We start from the raw sequence: 18125 nt of genomic DNA, 5'->3' as shown, positions 1-18125 counted from the left end.
AAAAGAAAAAAGACAAAACACCCAAAGCCCTCTGGAGCCGCCCAGGACCCTCCGGCACCCGCAGAGCTCCGGGGGGCTCCGGGCTCCGTCCCGCAGGTGCGAGGGCGCATCAGCCGAAAGAGTTAATCGGGCTGGGCAGGGAATGTGTGAAGGCAGCATGTGACTGCAGGTGGGGCAGGGCGGAGGGATGAATCACTCTTTTCCTTTTCCTCTTTTCACTTCTTGCTGTTACCTGTCCGGCCCCGGCACTGCGCGCTGGCAGAGCCCCGAGCCCCGAGCGATGCGCAGGAGGCTGGGGCACAGCGTTCGCCTCCGAGCCACCCCCGGGCTGCCCCGCTCCTCCGGCAGCGACAACCCGCCACGGAACCCCGGCCGAGACATCCTGCTCCTGGCCGCCCTGCGCTAAGCCGCTTTCCTCTTTGTTTCTTCCCCACTTTTTATTTTATGCGGTGTTAGCGTTGTCTTGGCGGGGCGGAGGATGAGGAGGGAGCGCAGCCGGGGGTGAAGGACCTTCCTGGTGGTGTGGCTACACCTGGGGCCGGCTGCAGCTCCTGCTGGGGGAAGCTCCGCGTTTTCCTTGCTCCTGGAGCCCTCTGGCCGGGAGCAAGGCAGGCTCCAAAGCCTCCTCCCCGGCAGGAAGAGCTCCGGCGTGGCAGGAGCCCTTGGAAAAGGGAGCGGTGCCTTCCCCAAGCTGCGCGCTGAGCCGGGGAGGGTGAAGCGAACCGTGTGTTTAAAGACTGGAGAATAATTAATTCCTATTTATTGCCGACATCCGGCGCTCGCTGGGGGCACCGAGCTCCCTCGGGAGAGGGGACCGGAGAGCGGGGTCACCATGGCTTTCTCCCAGGTGCAGTGCTTGGACGACAGCCACGTCAACTGGAGGTCCAGCGAGTCCAAGCCCGAGTTCTTCTACAGCGAGGAGCAACGCCTGGCCCTGGAGGCACTGGCCTCCCGCGGCCCCGACGCCTTCTATGAAGTCCTGAAGAGGGAGAACATCAGGGATTTCCTGTCCGAGCTGGAGCTGAAGAAGATCCTGGACACGCTGGAGACCTACGACCCCGGCTCCGAGTACATCCCGCGGCACGGCAGCAGCGCCGGCGACAGCGAGGGCGAGCGGAACAGCCAAGGGGACGAGCAGGACATGGCCCCTTCCCTGGAGTACTGGCCACAGAGGTCCGACCGCTCCATCCCGCAGCTGGACCTGGGCTGGCCCGAGACCATCGCCTACCGCGGGGTCACCAGGGCCACCGTGTACATGCAGCCACCCATCGAGGGCCAGGCGCACATCAAGGAGGTGGTGAGGAAGATGATCTGCCAGGCTCAGAAGGTGAGCTGCGCCGCGGGGACGGGGCAGGATTGGCCCCAGGGCGTCGTGCTCAAAGTCCTGCCCAGCCGGGCAATCCCTGTCCTGCGGGAAGCTCTGCCCCAGCAGAGGCAGCGGGGCCAAGCGTGCAGGTTTTTCCTTGTGAGCGATATCTGGGGGTCGGGTTTTGCTGAGGATGCTGCTGGCCTGGTTCAGCACTCCTGGCAGCAGCACAGCCCTTCCCAATATCCCCACAGCAGCGCCGTTCATCCCAGGGTCCCTGCGGGCCTCTGGGGGAAGCTGCTGGGGAGGAGAATGGGCTGAGCTGTGAAAAATGGGTTCTCCAGCTGTGAGCCCACAGTCCCAGCCACTCCACGGGCGTTATTCCCGCTGTGACAGCACTTGGGAACCTGGGATTATGGTCTGGCTTCTGCATCCACCAGCTGCCCAGCACTGACCCTGGGGTCAGTCCTGGTGTCCAGCATCCGCCCGCTCCGTGGCCCTGTGGTCAGAGCTTCTGGTCTGGCACTGACCCACACGAGGGTCCAGTCTGGCCCGAGATGGCTGCGGTGCTCCGAGCTGGCTCATCCTGGCTGTCAGAGGAAAAGGATGAGCTGGTGAGCAGGACAAGGCTGGGCAGATGCTGAAGGGATTTGGGTTGAGACTTGTCCTCCCTGTGGCGTCAAACGCAGGAGCAGGGAGTGGGGATGCATGAGCCATCCCAAGGGCAGGAGGACCAGCCAAGGAGGGAGGTGGTGGCCTGTGCTGAAGGTCAGCAGAGGTGGGCAGATGTTGCTGGGCTTTCCCAGTGACCCAGACCCAGCTGGGAAGCGCAGGAGGGGTTGGGACCTGCTGCTTTCTTGGTGCTTTGAAGCTCTTTGAGTTCTGTGCACCCAGTACCGTGAGAACTCCAAGGAAGGAGCTTCCCAACCCAGCAGGAAAATGGGGAGACCTTGCCAGGGTAGCTGTGGAGCAGAGGGGACAGGCTGGGATCCACCTGCACCAGAGATAATGCTGGGGTTTGCAGATCCTTGTAGGAGAGAGGGAAACCTGTGACATGCAGCCAGTAGAGCCTCTTCACAGCAGCTCAGGCAGAAAAATGAATTCCTCAAAACATTGAAGGTGGCAGGATCACAGGAATGGCTGTTGGGGGTGTCAGGGCAGCAGGAGCCATCTCTGGCCTCTCACAAAAGTCAAGGTGACTTGTCCTCACCTGTGACATTTTCCCCGCCAAAGTGCTTTGCAGCGAGGGCAAAGGGAAGGGAGAGCTGACATCCCATGGGATGGAGGATGGGACAACAAATCCCACAACAAATAATGTCTCATCTTCGGGTCTTTCCGGCTGCCTCTGACTCGGGCTTGCAGCTCAACCCTGGCTTTGCCTACTCACCGCTTCCCACCTGCCCCCACGCAAGCGGCTCCTCCTGAGTCATCCCACACCCTGCTCCGCTCCTGGAGCTGAGTCAGGCACATCCCCACCTCCCCTGGAGCCTCTCCAGACACAGGGACCTGGCCATGGTTGATGCTGCTGTGCTCATCACCGGCACCCCTGAGCAGGGCTGGGCTCTGCCTCCCCGTCCAGACGGTCCCTGATTGTGAGATGATCCATGGTGACACCACTGGTGACATGCAGGAGCCTGCTTGGAGCTTCTGGTGCCTCAGGAAATGTAGAGATGGGTGAGTGCTTCGTGCTGCAGGGTCTGGGGATGGCAGGAGCTACAGGGGCTGGAGAGTGTGGCTCTTCCGTGGTCTCCCACCACGTATTTGGGGACAGATGTGTCCCCTGTGGCTGAGCCTGCTGTCACACAGTGGAGCCCAGGTGACAACTTGTGCTCCTAAGGGTGGGGAACACTGGGCTAGACCACCCTGCTGATTCCTGCCAGGGCTCAAGGTCTTCACAGCAGCTCAGAGGTGAAAGGGTTTGGCTGAGGAAGCTGAGAGTGGACAAAGGGACCATCCTGCTGCCACCACCAGATGTCACAAACACTGTCCATGTGCTCTGTCCTCCCTGGGGAGATCCCTGCCCAACTCGCACCAGGCAGTGGAAGTGCTCTCCATCAAAGGAAAGGCTTGGGAGAGGTTCCCAGCTCCCTGCCAGAGGATGACCCTTGCTCCAGACCTGTCCCAGACGCTCTCTCTGCAGCGCTGCCGGTGCCACCCCCAAACGCCACCGTGTGAGTCGCTGTCCCACAGCCAGGAGGGCAAAGGCCGAGGTTCAGAGCCCTGGGGAGCACTGTCAGTGTTCCTGGGGTGAGGAAGGCCAGGGAAGTGAGGCCGCTCTGAGGCTCAGAGGAGCCCTGGTGCTGGCAGGAACGAGGCCAAATGCTGCCGAGCTCAGAGCCTCAAAGCCAGGCGTGCCAGAGAGGGAGATGCAAATGATCCCCTCCTCTTTCTGGGAATGAATGGGAGAAAGGAGAGGCAGGATCCTGTGGCCACGTCCCTGCTCTCCCTGAAAACCCCATTGTGGCCAGCGAGCAGGGGGTGGTGAGGGATGTGGGGCACCGGCAGCTTCACCCCCAAGATTGTCACCAGGATGAGCCGTGGCACGGCCGCCTCTTCCTTGCTGCAGATCCCCTCAGGCTGCACAGTTCACAGGCTGGACATCAGCAACAATTTCCTCACGGAAAGGGTGGTCAGGCTCTTGAAGGGGCTGCCCAGGAAGGTTTGGAGTCCCCATCCTGGAGGTGTCCAAGGAATTTGTGGATGTGGCACTCGGTGCTCTGGGCTGCTGACAAGTGGTGATGGGTCCAAGGTTGGACTTGACAATCCTGAATGTCTTTGCCAACCTAAATGATTCTATGATGGAAGGGAGGAAGATCTCCCTCCTCTCCTCTTGGCTCTCTCTGACCAGAAACCAGAGCATGAAAACATTGACCTTGGCCCAAAGCCACTGCAGAGAGCAGTGACTTTGACCTCCTCTCCTCACTTGAGGTTCCAGGTTGGGGTTGTGGTGATGTAATTACCCTGAGCAACTTCCAGCGAAGGTTGGGAGGCCCTATTAATTACTGTTTACAAAACCTCTGCCGTTCCTGGATGGAAGGGTCGACAGGGGAGAGCAATTATTAATGTTACTTGTCCCACTTCTCCTCCATCCCAACACTCTTCCTCTAATTGTGCCTCGGTGCCTGCCTAATTTATTAAATGCCCACGTGGTGCACCCCAAAAGTCATTATCTGATGATTCATAGTGAGACAATAAAGAGCTGCAACTTCCTCTATAAAACATGATCCTGCAGTTTATGTGCTCATCAAAGCTGTTCCAAAAAATCCCAACAGCTTCTGCCCAGTGTCCAGGGGGATACAACACTCGCTGTTCCTCAGGGATTGGGGACCTGCACATCTGCTGAATCTGAGGGGTTCTGGCAGCTCCTGGGATCCCAGCTTCACCTGTGTGGGCATTGGGAGCTGCAGATTTAGGGCTGATTTCCTCTGCACCCTCCAGGAGAACGGCAAAGGGACAGCAAAGCTTCCTGGGGTGACACAGCAGCAGAAGGGAATGTCCCAGCACCCAGCACTGCCCTGGCAGGGGTGACAGGGACAAGGGACAAGCTCACTCCTCACAGATGGCACAGCTTGCCCCAGACTATCCCGTTCCCCAAGCTGGGAAGCAAAGAGCACACAGGATTTCACTGCTCCAGAGCAGACAGGCCTCCATTCTTTGCAGATTATCCCTGTGCCAGTGTTTGGCATCCCAGGGCTCAAGGCCAGCAGCAGATTTCACCCAGAAAAGGACAGTCATGGCATCGGGAGCGCTGCCAGCGCCGCCCTCGCTCTCCTGCCCGCCTGATGCCAGGCCAGTGTTGGCACATTGGCGTGAGATCCCGGTGACAAACCGGGGCCAAGCCTGTCCTGCAGGCAAGACGCGGTGGGGAGGGAGCAGGAGCTGAGCAGTGACAGGATGCACCAGCTGAGCAGGAGGAATTGGCTTCAAAACCTGGGCAAGTGGGTGAGAGCTGGGCTGCCTTCCCTGCAGTGCCCTGCAGGGCTGGGGATGGGGACAGTGCCCTGGCCACAGCCCTGCAGAGCTCCCTCGCTCCTTCAGAGCCTCAGCTGCGAGCCAAGGCCTCGGCACTGCTGGGGCCACAGTGGGAAAAATGTTCTTTTCCCTTCAAAATGAAGGTCAGCGCTGTTCTCATCCCCATTTTACAAGTGCTCAGCTTTTCCTGGGGAAAACACAGCACACAGGTGAAGTGACATGAGCACCAGGGTCAGAGGCAAATCATCTGTCACCAAATCATCTGCCACCAAACCCTCTGCCACCAAACCCTCTGCCACCAAATCATCTGCCACCAAACCCTCTGCCACCAAACCCTCTGCCACCAAACTCTCTGCCACCAAACCCTCTGCCACCAAACCCTCGTCCTCAAGCCAGGCACACACTGTCCCACCAGAGGTGTCCCTTACCCAGGACTGATGGAAAACAGCTCAGCTCCTCCCCAGTTTCTTGCTGAACAGGGCAAATCCGAGCCCAGAGCTCCCAGAGCAGCTTTGAACCTGTCCCACTTTGCATCCATGCCAATCCTGCCTCAGTTTCCCCACCAAGCCAAGGATGAGCAAAATGCATGAGTGGGTGCACAAGGGAGTGAGGATTTAGCCTTTCACAGCAAAGCCTGGGGAGAGGCTCTCAGGTGAGGATAATTGGGAATTCAGTTAAAATCGAGTGGCAAAGCCATGAAGTGCCCCGTCACCTGGTTCACATCTCCCAAAACACTCCTGTGTGGTCAGGGCTGGGGACACCAGCGTGGCATCAGGGACAGCAGGGCTGGGGCTCCCCACACAGCCTCGCTCTTCCCCCCATCGCCTGCAGAAAAGGAAGGGAAGAGCCAGCACTGTCATAACAATCCTCTGCTTAATTAAAGCTCTCCACGTCCTGTGGCACAAAACTAATTAAAAGGCAGCTCGGTGCTTTGAGAGCTCTGGACGTGTCTGAGTGTGCAAGCACCCAGCACCATCCCAATCCCTTCCTTCCTGAGGGAGGAGCACCCTGGGGTCTCCCTGGTGTCCTCCCTGGCTCAGCCACGTGCCGTGGCCAGCAGGGCCCTCCTGGAAGGGCAAGTGGCCAAGAGCACCCACCTGTCCCCAGCCCAGGGCACCTCCCAGGAGCAGCCACAGGGATGGGAGCGCTGCCAGCTTCCCAACCACGGGGCAGTGACAGCACCCTGGTGCCTTTTCCCTGGGGTGAGGGGAGGCAGAAATCCCTGTGGAGCTGCCCTGGGATGCTCAGCTGCCTCCAGATCCCCTGAGCTGCCACTCACCGCCACAGGTGATGCCATCACCAGGAAATCATCACCCATGGGCACAGAGCGACCTTTGGTGCCCAGGCAGGCATTCCAGTGAAATTCCCATTTTCCTCTCAGCCCCACCTGTGGTTGGGAGAGCAGCAAACTCCCTGGGTACAGAGGCAGCTCCAGCCTGTGAATATCAGTGAGATGTGACAAACACAGCTGTCACTGCCCTGCTCCTTCCCTGCAGCCTGGGGGGAAGGAGGGATGCTGTGCAGCAGGAGCAGCACCCAGGGCTGAGCAGTGAGACCAGGACAGATGGACACACCACTCAGTGATGATCCTGCAGGTCTTGATCAACCTCAACAATTCTGTGATCATTGTGCATCAAAGGTCTCCCTTTCTGATGCTCCCTGCAATGCTGGCAGCAGAGGGACACCAAGCTTCTCAGCCAGAAGCTGGACTGAATTTTGTGGAGCCTGTTAAAGTCAGGGAAGTTAGATTCACCTTCAGTAACCGGTTTTTCATCAGTAGATTATGCTGTGGATCACCACTGAAATGGTTAGGGTTGGAAAAAACATCCAAAGACCATCAAGTCCAACAATTAACTCAGCACAGCCAGGGCCACCACTAAACCATGTCCCCAAGTGCCACATCTACCTCTCCTGGAGATCAAACTTTCCACAGGGACAGCAGAGGAATGGGAGGACTTTCCATCCTCAGGCTGTCTGGAGCTGGGGCCAGTCCCGGGCTCCCCAAATTCCAGCCTCCTACAGGGAGCACTTTGCTTTGGCTCTCACAAAACAAGCGCTGACTGTACCTTGGGTTGTCCCTGGCCACACTCCCCAGACTCACCTCTCCTCTCCCCTCTCCAGGTCATCGCCGTGGTCATGGACATGTTCACCGACGTGGACATCTTCAAGGACCTCCTGGACGCCGGCTTCAAGAGGAAAGTGGGAGTCTACATCATTTTGGATGAGACCAATGTGAAGCACTTCCTTCAGATGTGTGAGCGAGCCCACATGCACGCTGGACACTTGAAGGTAGGGATGGCCCGAGGGTCTGGAGCTATGGAACCTCCTCCAAACGCAGGGAGATAATCAGAGTTACCATCTCTGCTCCCTCCTGTCTTGGGCAATCACAACCCCCAGTGCTGGAAGAGTTTAGTCCATTTTTCCTGTAGCCAAATCTGGAGGTGATGCCCAAATTCGGGAGCAGCAGGATGGAGGGTGATGGGTGAGAGGCGGGGATGTGGATTTGCAGCAGAGCTGGATGCAGAAAGCCCGGGGGAGCTGCTGGTACCCAGCCAGTGCTGGGACTGGGACAGGAGCTCTGGGTGGGCACAGGGCAAACCTGAGGGCTCAGCTCCCCCCGAGGAGCGAGCAGCCAAGAGAGAGGGAGCAGCAGATGCTGTGCCAGGGCCAGGTCGGTGCTGTCAGCAGCTCCCTGCCTGCTGCTGCCCCAGGGGCAGGACCGGCAGCAGCGGCCGCCGGCCCTTCTCGCGCTGTCCCGCAAGTCAGAGGCTGGAATTAAAAACTCGATTTTCCCCTTTTCCGGAGCCTCCACCCCAGCACAGGGCCGGGAGCGGAGCAGGGAGGCTCCCACGCTGCCTGAGGCCCTGGCAGCTGCCAAGGATGCCCTCACTGCTCTGGGTGTGCTGGGCAGTGCACGCTGGAGGGACTGACCTGCCCGCACATGCCGCCTTCTCCGGCCATGGGTGCACATGGAATCGCTCCTGGGCACGAATCCCATGGAAAACCAGGGAAGGCGAAGGACAAGGGGGATGCCTGTCAGTGCAGGGGTCGGTTGGGTGGGGCTTGGAGCAACCTGGTCTAGTTTAGGGTGTCTCTGCCCATGGAAGGGGGTTGGATTTAAAGTCCCTTCCAACCCAAGTGATTCTGGGATTCCCCTTCCGCGTCCCTGTGTGAGTAAGGGGTGCAGAGAAAATCACCCATCACAGTGCTCATGGAAAGGCAGAGGAAGGGACAGAGGAGAGGACAGGGGATTATTTCAGCCTCAGGAGCAGCAGCCAGAGCGGGGATCCTCACTCCAGCCACAGGACAGTTCCAGGCTCTGCCCCGGGCACAGCGCTCCCATCACCAGCATCGGATGCAAACACACCTGAGCATCCCCACAGCCCCACTGGGGGCTTGCAGACCCCCCCACGATGGCTCAGCCTCGCCTGTTGCTTGGCAGAACAGCGATGTTGCCGCTCCTGACGTCAGCCGGCCGCGTGCCCGCTGCCAAACACCCGCCGGGCAGGCCCGTGCCCGGGCAAGCTCCCCAGATTTGCTTACGGTGAGAGCCAGCCCCTGGCTGAGCAGGAACACGTAGGAGCCACGACAGCCTCACACCTGGCGGCACCAGGTGAGGGGCTGAGCTCGGGGACCCCCTCGCAGGGAGCGCCGGCCGGCCAAGCCTCGCACCTTCCCCATCTGCCGTGCCCAGCCGGGCTTAATTGCTGCTCCCAACAATTAAAACAAACACAGCCCAGCTTTTCCCTGCGTCCAAGCTCCCTGCAGAGCCTGGGATCCCGCAGGCTGCTGCCGCTTCAAGACCAGAAAAGCCAGCGCTGACGCGCTCCGGTGTTTTCCTGCATTAGCAGCCCGGTGGCTGGACTGGAAAAGCAGGAGAACATCTGCAGAGCTCGGCAAATGTCTGGAAGTTGGGATTTGCCACATATTGCAGCCAATTCGCTGGCAGGGGATGCAGGAGGAGGTGAGGAAAGTAGGGCAGAGTCTGGGAGCTGCTTCGTAAGGCGGGAGATGTCACCGAAACGTCTCTCGTTATCTCGGTGCCGCCGCTGGAAATCAGCGACCGGCTCGGGCAAGGCGGGCGCTGCGTTGAGCAAGGGCTGCCTGGGGAGTGATTCACCCATCCCGCTGCCTTGGCAGCGATTAAAGAAGCAGATTTTACTTAGCAGCAGTGATAGGCCAGGAGGAAAAGGGACGAGCAGCAGGAGCGTTGTTCCCTGAGAGAAACCCAGAGCTGCTCCTTGAGTTTGGGTGAAGGTGGGCTCCGAGTGGGTGGTGGGCAGAGGGTGAAGCCGTGGGTGTCACTGCTCCCTGAGCAGCCCCAGGAGTGGGGATAACACGGGACAGGGATGGGAATTGCCATCCCAGCCTGCTCACCAGCCAGTTCCCAGCCCCCTCAGCACAGCACCAACAGAATTTAGGGTGCTCAGCACCACTTTCGCCCCAGCCACAGCAGGCAAAAAGGGAAATGCTATGAAAAACACAAAATTCACAAAAAGTTCCCCCCCAAACCTTCTCTGTTCAGTGTGTGGAACTTCCCTGGAAACACAGTCAGGAAAGCTGTTGCTTCCACATCATCTGCACTGGATTTTCCTGCCAGGCATGGGGGAGCAGGGGCTAGGGGTGCACCTGGGCTTCCACTGTGCCTGCTCGTGGTCTCCAGGGAGAGAGGAGAGCCCAGGGAAGCAGAGGAGAAAGGCTGGAGGAGGGGAAGACAAATTTTTGATGCTTTTCTTTAAAAAACAAAACAAAACACACAATAAAACAGTCACGGAGGGCATGACCCAGTGATGACACAGAGCCTTTTGCAACAGCATTACCAACATCCCAGCAGGAGCAGGAGGAATGCAGGTGCTTTCTTAAGAAAATATTTTCTCCCCACCCAAAAGGAGCCCATTTGCCCTGGGAGATGCTATCTGCTCTGCTGTGGAATGTGCCAGTGCCCTCCATGGAGACACTGGAGACAGGAGCCAGACTGGGGATAAAAAAAAAACCCAAAAAAATCATTCTCACGGAGCCAGGGCTGCCCCTGCATCACTGGGTTCCCTGGGGAGGACACCCAGCTCCACACTCCAGGGACCCGCTCCCACATCACCAGGTTTCATCTCCCGAGGGTGAGAAGATGTTTCCCCACTGCCTGATTTCCCACCAGCCCCTACAAACAGGACTAGATGCCCAAATTTAGGAGCAGAGCAAAGGGGGAGTGTGGGGAAGGACAAACCCACTGCCAGCAGGTCCAGGTGGGCTGTCCTGGGGTCACCACCTCCCCCTGAAACCCTCTGCAGATCTCCTGCTGGGAGCAGGTGTGGAACCTCCTCTCCCATGGTGGCATTTGCATGGATTGCAGGAGCTGGGGAGCTCTTGGCAGCGCCACCACACAGCCCTCGCCCACGGACACCGGTGGCACCGGGTTCAGGAGCTGCCAAACACAGCCTGGCACATGGGCAGAGCAGGAAACTCTCCAAGCCGAGTCCACGGCTCACTGCATGGCCTTGGGCGAGTTGCTTTATCTCCCCATCGCTGTGGGCTCCTCTGAGCCGGCCGTGAGGAACCTTCCCGCTCCTCAGAGGGGCTGTGGAGCATCCAGAGGATGGAGCTCTTGGAGGGGTGGGAGATGCTCTCACAGCTGCTCCTCACTCCTGCTCACACCTCCGCCCCTGCCTTGCAGAACCTGCGCGTCCGCAGCACCGGAGGGACCGAGTTCTTCACCCGTTCGGCCACCAAGTTCAAGGGGGCTTTGGCCCAGAAGTTCATGTTTGTGGACGGGGATCGAGCCATGTGTGGCTCCTACAGGTAAATCTGTGACATCTCCCCTCCCAGCCCATGGAGGGGTCAGTCAAAGGATCGGTGTGAACCCACGTGGTCCAAGGCTCCAGGACCCCTTGCCAGACTTGCTCTCCTCCTCCTAAACTGGGAGATGATTTTTTCCAAGGAGATTTGGAGTGTTTCCCACTTCTGGAGTATTTGGGAGGGTTTCCCTCACTCCCTACACCACCAGGTCTAGGACACCCACCCTTCTTGGAGGTGGTGGGACACACCAAGTGTTTCTGTGCTGATGAGCACAAGGAAGGACCAAAGCACCAAACCACAGCTGGTCCCAACTCTCCCACCAGCCTCAGCTTCTCCAGTCAATCTCCTACACAAGCTCTATTTCAGTTTGTTCAAAGGAAAACTTCCTTTGGTAGAAACAGACCAGCCCTGATCAGGTTTCAGGTCTAAAAGGCAAGTTTTATAAACATGGAGCTGAAACATTTCCTCCTTTCTGGCCATAACAAATAGCACATCCACTTAGGAGTCACTTTTCTTAATAAACCCAAACTGAGACAGGAAAAGTAACCAACACTAAGGTGAAAAACTGACCCACTGCAAATACCTTTTATTTTTACTTCAAGTCCCACTGCGCTCACGACTTCAACCCTTTGCTCTAATTTGGGCTGGGAGCTATTTTGTCAGTGCCATTATTATTATTATTGATGTTTACAGTGAGATCATGTCCCTGCTGGCACCATCGGTCCCCCGGGGAAGGCCAGGGCTGGGGTGAGGTGTTATTTACCAGTGCTCAGAGAGTCTCCAATGTGTTTCTGTTCCAGCTTCACCTGGTCCGCGGCGAGGACGGACCGAAACGTCATCACGGTCCTCTCGGGCCAGGTGGTGGAGGCGTTTGACAAGCAGTTCCAGGAGCTCTACCTCATGTCCAAGGGGGTGAGCCTCAAGTCCATCTCCATGGGCGAGGAGCCCGAACCCGAGCCCGTAACGCTGCCCTCCGTGGTGCCGGTGACCCCCGCCAACGCCGTGGTGAAGAAGCTGATAAACCCCAAATACGCCCTGGTGAAGGCCAAGAGCGCCGACCAGATCAGCAAAACCTCATCCGAGAACCAGGACAAAAACCAGAAGACTGACAACAAAGGCAAAGCACCTCCCGAGGGCCAGGGGGGCGAGCGGCACGGTGACGGGGCTGACCTCTCCCTGCTCATCCACCCCGGCCTCCTGAACCTGGAGAAAGCCAACATGTTTGACTACCTGCCCACCTGGGTGGAGCCTGACCCCGAGCCGGGGAGCGAAGTCCTGGGCTACATCAACATCATTGACCCCAAGGTCAAGAACGTGAAGCTGTCGCAGATGAACCGCATCAAAGTCTGCGACGTCTCCCAGGCCAGCGCCCAGCACCGGCAGATGCTGAAGAACAGGGAGATGGAGGCCAGGAAGAACTCAGACCAGGAGCTGCCTCTGCTGTCCCCCGGCCACAGACAGATCCCACAGCCCCCCGTGGAAGCTCCTGCAGCCCCCACTACCAGCCCCATCGAAAGCGTCAGCTGGACAACGAGGCAAGTGGGGACATTTGCCTCTTCACCGCTGGGCCACCATTTGAAGCCACAGGAGGAGGCATTGGAGGACGTCAAGCCTCCAGTTCCAAAGCCAAGGACCGTCCCCGTTGGTGTCCTCATGACCAAAGTTGTCACGAGCTGTGATAGAAGCACTGCCCTGGAGGGTGACACTCGGCCACCCCTGGCCGACCACACGGGTGTGAAGCAGGAGCGGGAGGAGAAACCCAACCGGGCTTCCATGGAGACCTGCCACCTCCAGCCAGAGCGGCCAGTGGCAGCTCCACAGGAGGACAAAGGGCCTCCCTGCACCCACAACGGGCTGGGAGAAGAGGAGGAAGAGGAGGAAGAGGAGTACATCACCCTCAGCGACCAGGAGAGCTACTCCAGCAGCTCTGCTGACCACAGCTACCGCCGCTCCAACGCCTCCTCCATCTCCGACGAGTACTTCGAGGTGAGGGATCGCTACGGGCCCCTCCGGAGAACCAACTCGGACGTCACCCACAACGGGGAGATCCTGCCCATGCAGAGGAAGCTCAGTGACCCTCATATCAGCCGGGGCACCTTCATCAGCCCCCTGGGCAGCCTCCCCTCCCTGAAGCACCTGCGCTTGGAGGACATGACGAAGAGGAGGAGCAACGCCGTGGAGATCAGGCGTATGCTGCCCCGCAACATCCTGGATGGCAACAGCTCCTACCCCAGCAGTGCCGCCCAGGTAGGACTTCCTGCTGTAACCTTATGTTTCTCTACCCTACAGAGGTTTGCAAACCTGGAGGTGACCCAGTCAGCTCAACCGAGGTGTGGTGTCATCCCGAGTTTTGGCGTCATCCCGACCTTTGGCGTTGTCCTAGATGCTGAGATCAGACTTCCCAAACGGGAGAATAACACCCTGCACGTGGCCATGGCCACCCAAGCGGTGGCCAAAGACGTGGTGGCCACGCCACAGCTCTTGCTGTCCAGCCATGGGGATGGCTGCTAAAGGTTTTGGGGATTGAAGATCATCCCACAGCCCAGCGGCTCCGGGCACAGCTGTACAGATGTGTTGGGACTCGCTGGGCTCCATCCGCAGCGGCATCACACCCAGCTGGGGACAGGCTGTGCGTGCAGGCGTGTCCTTCCCAGGATTGTTTTCCTGCGCCTTGCCAGGGTGATTAGCATCAAAGGGAAAGCGCTCGGACACATAATTAGGCAGAGCAAGACAGCGGAGGAACAGGGACAGCAACCTCTGTGGGCAAGTGCCACAGTCAGCAGCTTTGTGGCTGATCCAGGAGTGACGCCAGGCTTTGTCACCCTGCTGCAATTCCACGGGGAGCCTGCCAGGATCCCACTGCCGGGAGCACGAGGTCACAGCAGCCATCCCCACCACATTGTCCCATCCAGGGGTGATGACACTGTGATCCCCCCATTCCCACCCGAGCTCTGCAGCCTCTTGCACCTCTGCCAAGCATTCTGGCTTCTCAAGGCTCCCCGCCTGCTGTTTTTGGGACATTCAAACCCCCAGGGCGAAACCAGCAGCTGAAATCACTGAAACTGCCCGAGGTTACCCCAGCTGAGCATCTGATCTGTATTTACAGGGAATTAAATTTACTATCCCAGAGTCCACTTGCTTCTCCCTTCCCAGCCAGTGACAGGGAGCTCAGAGCTTTAATCCCTGCACATCAAATACCCCCGAGCCCTGCAGGGCAAGGAGCATCGAGCTCTTTGATGCTGTGTGACCCAGGTGCCACCTTGCTGGGGACGGCTGGGTACGCTGGTGTTCCTGCAATAACTTGTTCTGGCCCTTTGATGAGAGGCAGATAATTAGCACAGCATCAGGGTTAGGAAAGCCAGCACTCAGTGGAGAGGTGCAGGGAAGACTTTCTCTCATCTGTAAAAACAATAAATCGAAGTAACCCTTGATTGACTCTTGAAAACTCAAATCTGACAGAAATCACTGTCAGTTCTCCCAAATATATATTTCTTTTTCTGGGTCCACTCTTCTTAGGTGCTGGCCCATTGCCCAGCAGAGCCCAAAACACAGGTGGAGGCTCACTCAGGGCAACCATCATGTTTTCCATGTCATGGAATCCAGTTCCTCTCCCAGTTTCTCTCTGGAAATCACCTTCCCTAAATACACAGCCCCATTCACACCTGGATGTGCAGCAGGCTCGAGGAGAGCGCCAGGGACACCTGGGTCCTCTCCTGTCCCTAAAAGACAGAGATGTCTTTTAGCAGAGATGTCTTTTAGCAGAGAGATGACTCCAGGCAGGAGAGCTGAGCAGCACCAACATCTATTCCTCATCTTCTCTTGCTGGCCTAACTGCATCCCAGATGCTGGAGCTGCTGGGTGTCAGGCCCAAAAGCGGTGGGGACGTGCACCCAACCCACAGTGGGGTTTCTCTCCGGAGCAGTAACGGGCTGGGGTTACCCCGTAGCACCGACACAGCCCAGTGTAACCACAGCAGCACATCCTCCTCCAGCCAGGAGCAGCCATTCCCCACCACCATCCCACCCCTCTTGCCCCTTCTGTCCAATCTCCTCCCAAAAGAGTGCCCACAATGACATGGAAACCGAGTCCAGCCTCCTCCTCCTCCTCCTCCCACAGCTCCACTCAAACCATCACACCCCAAAGCTCTGGCCAAGCCGTGTCCATCCACAACACAGCCGCCCCTTGGGCTTTGATGGGGTGGCTCAATCCCTCTTAAATGGGCAACATCCGTAGGAATTGCTGATTTGAAAGAGCTCAGAGTCTCTCCAAAGGCTCCCGGAGAAGTGCTCAGCACCCAGCAGGATTCAGGCTCTGCTGAGCAAGCACTGCCTCATTCTGCTGGTGGGCAGGAGGGACAGGGTTGGTTCCTGGGGTGGGATACTTGGGAAAGCCATGGCTTAACTTCTTCCCAAGAGCCAGAGAAAGTCAGGAGCCACAGGAGCCACCACCCAGCTCAGGCACATGATGAGCTCAGAGGGAGAAAAGCTAAATAATCCCTAATCCTTCTCACCTGAAGCCATCTCAGACCTTGACACTGATTTTAAGAACCTAATTAAATCAATCTCGGACTACCTAAGCTAAACTGCTTTAACACAGCCCTCCTGGTCACAGCAGCAGGTGACAGCTCCAGGGAGGCCTTTGGGACATTGGGACTGCCTGACAATCGGGCTGGTGCCAGCAGCAGCACGGTGAGGGCGATGGCAGAGGCAGGGCAGGTTGGCACAGCCAGCTCTGCAGCCTCCTGGCCCCAGCTCCTCCTGCCATCAGCACCTTGGCTCAGCAGGTCCCACCTCCCTGGTACCTCCACACAGGTGCAATCGGGCACACCCAGAGGGGTGATAAACATCTGGCCACAGTCATGTGTGATGGCCTTACCCAGTCCAGAATTGAGGTTAATGGTGCTCAGACCCGAGCCAAACGTGTGTCTCAACCCAGATAACCAGAGCCACCCCCGCAGTGGTGTTGCAGCTCGCTGTTGTCTCCTGATCCCACCTCCTCTCCCAACCCTCCATCCTTTCATCTGATCCTGGCAGGATCAGATCCCACAGGCTGGGTCTGGATGGCTGAATGCTCTTTGGGCCTGACACGAGGGCTGAGATGATTGAAGTGGATGTTTGGGCTGCTGCTGGAGAGAAGGTGTTGAGATGCCTTGTCCTGGATTTCCAGGCAGGAGGAACTTGGCTCGGGACAGCCTCCAGACTGCCAGGGCTGCTTGGGAAGTGGCTGCTGGGAGTGTTGGAGCGTTTGGTACCACAGTCAGGAGTCAGAGCAGCTATGGTTAATATTTGAGGCAGTTTTGAGCCACCACTGAATTTAGGCAAGGGACCAAGGGACAGAGGGGTTTGTCCATGAGCACACCTGGCACAGGCAGGTGAGGAGCTGGCCTTGCAGGGAGCAGCATCCTTCCAACAGCCAGAGCTCACCTCTGTCTCTGCTCTTTCCCAAACAGGGGACGCACATCTACCGCTACCGGCCCCGGACCCCGGCGGGCAGAGAGCCGGGCAAGGAGATCTCCTGCTCCCCGACGCACGAGAAACCCCTCGGGGCTGCCAAGTACAGAGGGGAGGGAGCAGAACCCAAAAAGACCATTGCAGGCAGCCAGCCCTACTGGCAGAGCAAAACCTTCAGCCCCAGCAAGCCCACAGCACCCGGCCACGTGCCCCAAAACAACCCCAGAGCGTCAGGCAAACGCTTCACCTCCCTGCCCGAGAGCCAGAAGCCAGCCGAGGAGATGAGGACACCCCTGGGCATCCCGCTCTCCAAACTGTCCCAGTCCAAGCACCTCAAGAACAAGGTTGCAGGGGCCCAGGGTGCTTCTGTGGACTCCAAAAAGCAGCCCCAGGAGACCACGGGCCAGAAGGAGCAGTAGGGGCTGGTGATGGTGGCCTTGCAGAGCTGGTGGAGCCCAGGCGCCGCCGCCTTCCTTGGGGCAGGGGGTTCTTGTTTACATTTACCTGGTCGGTGCACCGGTACCACATGGCCACGATGGACAGCCCAAAAGGCTTCCCTGTCCAGGGTCCAGGAAGAGGTGCACAGCATCCACCCTGGGCAGGTGGCAGGGAGTGTTGGGGACGATCTTGGACGCCTCCTCCAGGTTGGGGTGAGCTCCGATCCCGTTAAAAGCTGGAAAGCATCGCTGGGGAGCGGGTTGGAGCGAAACCCAGCGGTCTGTGAGATCAGCTGGCAAAACCCAGCCAGCTCCTTCACCCAGAATGCTGCCTGGAAAGGGAGGGATCGTCCCTGATGGTGTTTTTCTTCTGGTTATTTAAGAGACTTCTGTTACCATTTTGCACAGCAGGTCCCACTGCAGTCTGCCCTCCCTTCGGAGGGTGAGCCGTGTCCCGGGACAAAGACTCCTCAAGGGACCCACCTCTTTTAACCTTGTACTGTAAAAAAGCAACCTGTTCATTAAAGCTCCCTGGTCCCACGGCAGGAGAACCTCGCCTAAGACTATTAAAATGCAAGATTAGGTGGCCTTGGACTCAATAAACTGCAGCTCAAGGTGCCTTGGCACAAATGTCCAGCTAAATATTTTCTAACCCCCCACCCAAGCATTTCCCCAGCACCCCCATGTGCTCCCATCCCCAAACCTCCAGCAACCAGTAAAAGAAAAGTAACAAAAGAAGCCCCTTTTCACTGCATTTTTCCTAGGAAATGGGACCCAAGGTCTGAGCCTGAGCCCTGATGAGGAATATGTGCCATGAACAAGCCCTTGCAAGAGAGTCCCGCGCTCCACTGCCAGCCAGCCTTGGGCTCTGCCCTGGCTCCCCACCTCCTCCCAGCTCCTGGGGGGCACTGAACCCTCCTTGCAGCTCCCCTGGCACCTCCAGCAGGAGAATTTTGGAGCCAGAGGCATCACTTTTTGGAGGGAGGGATGGGAGGCACCCACCCCACACCCCACGGCCACCCACGCAGCAGCCTTGGGATACGAGCAGGGAGGGCATTGGCACCCCCAAACCCACGGCAGCTGCTGGTGCTTGGGAGAGGAGAGGAGGCTCCAGAGGCCTCATGGAGGGAAGAGACAAAGGGAAGAGTATCCCTTGGTGGATTCCCCACA

General features: G+C 58.2%; 1 protein-coding gene across 1 annotated transcript; it reads left to right on the top strand.

Annotated features, from left to right (window-relative positions):
- Window positions 1–211: 211 nt before the first annotated feature.
- On the top strand, window positions 212–17667 carry FAM83G (family with sequence similarity 83 member G). Its single transcript, XM_058849733.1, has 5 exons — window positions 212–1327; window positions 7400–7567; window positions 10947–11071; window positions 11869–13315; window positions 16518–17667. The coding sequence occupies exons 1-5, from the start codon at window positions 833–835 to the stop codon at window positions 16935–16937; spliced, it is 2655 nt and encodes an 884-aa protein (XP_058705716.1). The 5' UTR covers window positions 212–832; the 3' UTR covers window positions 16938–17667.
- The last annotated feature ends 458 nt before the right edge of the window (window positions 17668–18125 follow it).

Source organism: Poecile atricapillus, chromosome 14 (genome assembly GCF_030490865.1).
Source record: "Poecile atricapillus isolate bPoeAtr1 chromosome 14, bPoeAtr1.hap1, whole genome shotgun sequence".
NCBI classification, from domain to species: Eukaryota; Metazoa; Chordata; class Aves; order Passeriformes; family Paridae; genus Poecile; species Poecile atricapillus.
Note: the sequence above shows the minus strand (reverse complement) of the source record. Positions and strands in the feature narration are given on the sequence as shown.